General features: G+C 40.3%; 1 protein-coding gene across 1 annotated transcript; it reads left to right on the top strand.

Moving 5' to 3' along the window:
* Positions 1–2879: 2879 nt before the first annotated feature.
* On the top strand, positions 2880–4583 carry helt (helt bHLH transcription factor). Its single transcript, XM_086157209.1, has 4 exons — positions 2880–3032; positions 3548–3652; positions 3804–3900; positions 4082–4583. The coding sequence occupies exons 1-4, from the start codon at positions 3006–3008 to the stop codon at positions 4543–4545; spliced, it is 693 nt and encodes a 230-aa protein (XP_086013335.1). The 5' UTR covers positions 2880–3005; the 3' UTR covers positions 4546–4583.
* Positions 4584–5707: the final 1124 nt, after the last annotated feature.

Here is a 5707-nt window from a genome sequence, read left to right as displayed (position 1 = left end):
CCCACAAATTATGCTTTACTTGTGTCTTGTTTACGTTGTCCTGTAAAGGGAGGGTCTGGTGCTATTGTAGTGATGGCAATGGCATTAAAGAGAAGAAATGCTGAAAAACAAACCAACAAAAATTACAGGGGAAACTCACTTTATGGCCATTTTCATTTGAGGTTTGGTTGTTTGTTGATTTACAGGTTTGCTCATGTTAAAAGCTATTATTTCTGACCATGGTGCCCCATTTTGAAACACTGCAGTTGTAACAAATTAACTTTATTCATATTATTTCACCTTTAATTCTTGACAATGTCACATGATAAAGTTCTTGATGGTATAAATTTTTACCATGTCTCGCAAACAGATCTGCAATTGTGACAGTCAATGAGTGCTGATGAATCACACTTTCCAGCCTGGTGATACATGAAAGCTGGAAAAACAAGGTAAGGTTCCAGATCCAAAGTTATGTAGACATAAATTCTAAATAAATATGTGAATTGTACTTTTTAACCACCCTAATTTTGTTTTTATTATTGTCATTTTATTAGTTATAAAGCAGTCAAAAAACATAATTTCAAGTAGCAACAGTTGATAATAATTAACAAGTAAGCAAATCTAATCTAATCCAACATTTGGTTCAGAAAATAAAAAGGACATAATCAGAATAACTGTATGGAGGAAGTCCTCAAAGTTAGTTTTTATCCATTAAAATTGATTTATTCTCCCTCAGCACTTTCTGTGTGTATGTCTGTTTGAGTATTCTAATAGCTGTTTCAGACTTTAAAAGTTTTTTTTTTTAAATGTTTCTTTCCTTTATTTCTGTCAGATGGTCACTTTGGGTGGACAACAATCATAAATAATAAAGATACATTTTAACCCTGCGTTTTGTTTTAAACACAACTAGAAAACTGCTCTGACCGTTTTTATTATATACTATGCATAAACAATAAGTTTGCTGTAGAGACCACATCATAATGATTTATAAAGTTAAAAATTGGCACCAAGTAAATAGACATGAACTGCAGTTGCCAATAAAATTAGTTTAAAATTATATTGCATTCGAGATATTTCTGACTGGGTTGCCTGTGAACCGCTTTTTTATAAGTCGGATTCTTGTAAGATTATTTGACAAATTTTAATGATACGGAAATACAAAGTTCCCCAAACAAAATCCTGACGCGCCGTTGACGCATTATTTCAAAAACTCCTTTTTACCAAGAACATCCAGCGCTTCATTCATTTTCCTTTTTTCTAAAGCTACACACAGAGACGTCTCTATAATTCAAAGTAAGACCCGAACACATAAAAAGTGTTTTAAAAGAAAAAAAAAAACACAACTGCTCCGTCAAGTAATTGGATTTTATGCCCTCGTCCCGCTCGCTTGCGCCTTTCTCTCCATGGTGCTCTGCAAACTCTCCAAAAGTCTGGCGAGCCTTTTCTTTCACGAAGTCCGCTGCTTTTTCTTTTCTTTTTTTTATTCTCACAGGATCAAATATACCCGAGCCCGGTTAAACTTTGAAGCTTCAAAAGATCCGAATAATAACATTATTAATAAGAATAATAATCGGGGATTCGGAGTAAAGTGTTTTGGCGCATGGGAGCGGCGTCGAGCGTGTGAGAAGGAGTGCACACAATAAACCTGTTGTTAACCTTGCTGTGAAAATATGTTTGAAGGAAAAAACAGCCGATTGTTGTATGAAATGTATTCAAGTATAAAATAATGCCCTTTGTTTAGGGGGAAAAACTTGAGCAATGTGAGGGTACAAAAGTCCCCTGTGGCATTTACCAGCACCCTTTGTGCAGTTTGCGCTTTGGCGTCTCCACTTGGCGCATTACCCAGGCCCCTTTAAACGCGATTGTTTCTTTCTTTCTAATGACATTTACCGGATCAAAACATGCTGTTAATTCGATCAGAAAGCTTCACCCTTCATAACAATAGCAGTATAATTTCTCCCAAAGTTTGTTAAGTTGACCGAAATTAGGCAAATGAATAGGGGTCTCCAGGCTATCCGTCTTGCAGGTGACGGGGAATAATGCGCGTTCACACCAGCTGCATTCTTCTTTATTTCTCCCTTTCTTTCACAGCATTATTAAAATTTAGGCCAATGAAACTATTCATTCGACTGAATAGACATTTTCTTATAGGATAATAGGATACAAATTGAGCCTCTCCAAAGAGTCGCCAGTGGTGGGTAACCCTCGTGTGCCAGAGGCTGCAGGAGACGCTGGCCCTCGACGCAGACGACGCTCGTGTGCCAGGGCTAATCACACACCTGCCGAGGAGTCCCGGCAAAAATAAAGAATGTAAACAAAAAGCTTGCCATCTCCCATAAAAGATGGACGTGTCACCAAGTCGTGTGAGAAACGCCGAGAACAAACGGGGAGGGGGGGAACTCCGTCTCCAAAAGGATCTCCCCTGAACTTGGCGGAACAGCCTATTAAAGGCTTACTTAATTACTCTAATGACACTGGACAGGCCTTAACACTCGGACCCGGGGTTTGGACGAGAGTTAAAATCGCTTGGTGTGGGATTTGTTTAAAAAAAAATAAAAAAAAAAACATCGTGTGAGAAACGCGAGTTGGGAGAAAGAGTTTTTTTCTTCCCCCGCCGGCTTTGTTTTCAGTGCGCACAGTGCGCGCCGGCGGATCAGGCGATCCTGACGCTCAGTTCTTATTTCCCGCCTGGGTTGTTACTATGCAAATAATATTCCGAAAGTAATCACGTGTCTTTTGAACGGCCACGTGGATTAACAAAGCAGGTTTGCCCCCCTGCTAGCCCGTGGCTTTAGTTTTTTTTTTTTTTACTATTTCTTTAACTGATCCTAAACGCACACATTTACTCAATGCATGGTTCTAATCCCATGGAATAATTTACACCATGAATGCCGGAGTCCCTTGGATGATCCCCCTTATAAGGACCCGGCTTTCCCCCTATTCCAACCTCAGTCCGCTTTACCTCTCGCCGGAGCGGCGCGTCTCCAGACGGCTTTTTGCTCAAGGTTTTTCACTCAACGTCGTCGATGGCATCTAAGATGAAAGATCGGAAGGTACGCGCTCCGTGTGCGCACTGCAACGACACCACCGGGATTTAAAAAAAAAATGAAAGTCAAAGTGGCACTGTTGGTGTTCTATCGTTTGGGATTTTTTTTCTAATTACTGTAAATTGTGGCACTATGAAATTTAGGAGCGGAGGCGAAAGTATCCCGCGCATTCTGCGGCGCGCGTTTTCAGGGAGCGCAACGCGCCGCCGACTTTTTCAATTCCCTTTCCTTTTGCAACCAAAACAACATTAATCTAAACTTTTAAACATCTAAGTCGCGCAAAACGGATTTTTATTTATATCAAGAAATATTTGTTCGCCGTTTCCAACGAGGTCTGGGAGACAGAGAAAGTGTCAGAGGCGCGAAAATCCGATGCGCAATTTGGAGAGCGGCTGAACGCACTGCGCGCAACTGAAAGCACTTTTCCAAAATACTTCATCGTGTTTTTTTTTTTTAGTATATCAACTTTTATCCTGGATTAACTAAACAATCGTCATAATCTTACGTCTCTCCCTCCACAGAGAACCCCGATCTCTCACAAAGTTATCGAGAAACGCAGACGGGATCGTATCAACCGCTGCCTCAACGAGTTGGGAAAAACGGTTCCGATGGCGCTGGCGAAACAGGTACTTTAAACCTAGTAGTGTGTGTGTGTGTGTGTACCTCGTACGGATGAATACTTGCATACGTCGCTTGAACTACTCGAGAAGTACACAGTATTACTCGTTACTCGTTGTAACGTAGAGTTTTCTCTCTCTCTCTCTCTCTCCTTCGAAGAACTCCGGAAAACTGGAAAAGGCTGAAATCTTGGAGATGACTGTTCAGTACCTGCGGGCGCTCCACTCTGCGGATTTCCCGCGTGGGAGAGAAAAGGGTGAGCTGGGATCCACGCGTCGTGCGTGTTATTTTGTTTGGCTTTTTAACTTACAAATCATGCGCCGATTTAGAGGCCAGAGGCATTCTTTCCGGTGTGTTGTTAACGTGCGCCATTCTGTTTTTTACGCACTTGGTACTTTTTCGCACCGGGAATAATCCCACTCGTGTTTCCCCCACAGGTGAACTGCTGGCCGAGTTCGCCAACTACTTTCACTACGGTTACCACGAGTGTATGAAGAACCTGGTGCACTATCTAACCACCGAGGACAGAGCCGAAACCAAAGACATCAAGTACGCGCGGATTCTCGCGTTCTTACAGTCCAAGTCTCGCGTGGTTACCGAGCCCGTGTTCGGCTCCGTCGGCTCCGCGCCGGATGCGTCCGACTTCCTCGGCCAGTTGCACTCTTCGCCGGAGCACCAGAGCCACAGCCCCACGGACGCCGTGTACCAGCAGAGCCCGCCGGGACACTTCTCGTGGCACGGCTCTGCGCGCAACCCAGGGATCTCGTACCCGGCCGTGCACACGCAACAGCACGGCGGGTATTTGTCGTCGGTGCAGGGACTCGATCACCACTATTTCAATTTCCTCGGCCACACGCACGCCAACACGTTCAGTTTACACAGTGCGCAGCACGCCATGTAGAACGCTGTCGTTGACATGGAGTCAGTTGTTTTTTTATTATTATTTATAAGACTGTGAATGATGGACGTGGAGACTTTGTACATAATGTGAATAAATATTTCTGGTGAAACTCCAGCCTTTTTTTATATATATATATCTTTTCCACTTGTTGTGAAGAGCATGAGTGACCTCGAGAACAATTTAACCATATTTGAAGGATAATGAACATAAACCGAAAAAAACAACAAAAAACAAACAAAAAAAAACAAAAACTTGAGGTTAGAGGTTTTATGCTTTTGGGCTGAGTATTAGTAAAACAAGTTTCTTCTGATTTTTATCTTTACATTTTTTTAATATTCAATATACAGAGCAGGTGGGATTCACCGTCCCCTCATGGTAATACAAGACTGTCTCAGAAAATTAGAATATTCTTATAAAGTTCTTTATCTTCTATAATGCAATTACAAAAACAAAAACGTCATACATTCTGGATTTATTACAAATCAACTGAAATATTGCAAGCCTTTTATTATTTCAATATTGCTGACTATGGCTTACATCTTAAGAGAACTCAAAAATCCTATCTGAAAATATTAGAATATCATGAAAAAGTAATTTTTGTTTTTTCAATTGGATTATGGAAGATAAAGAACTTTATCACAATATTCTAATTTTCTGAGAGTCCTGTATTTCATAAAATATTAGATATAACTTAAATGTAACTCAATTCAATATAATTTTTTTTAAAATGTTATTTAACTTTTCAGAATTAATGTCTATTTTTTCAGCTTAGTCTTAAGTGTAATGGAGTTTCTCTGTCTCTTTCTATCTATCTATCTATCTATCTATCTATCTATCTATCTGTCTGTCTGTCTGTCTGTCTGTCTGTCTGTCTGTCTGTCTGTCTGTCTATCTATCTATCTATCTATCTATCTATCTATCTGTCTGTCTGTCTATCTATCTATGTGTGCATTAAAAAGAGAATTTAGGGGCTAAATCTTTCTGTCATCCCAGGGACATTGATAATATGTGCTTTTGTTTTTACAAGAAAATGAAGAATATCTTTAAATTTGAATGAATAAAAAATATATTTGAATTCTTTTATTATGACCACAATAGAAAAACCAGTGGCACACGCTCTTATACTTCCTCTATCTGGTGAAGGAAATCCACAGAGGGACCT

The sequence above is a fragment of the Fistularia commersonii genome, chromosome 12, assembly GCF_037954325.1.
Source record: "Fistularia commersonii isolate RoL2024-O1a breed Wild chromosome 12, RoL_Fcom_v1.0, whole genome shotgun sequence".
Lineage (NCBI taxonomy): Eukaryota > Metazoa > Chordata > Actinopteri > Syngnathiformes > Fistulariidae > Fistularia > Fistularia commersonii.
This window is presented reverse-complemented; position numbering and strand designations above follow the sequence as displayed.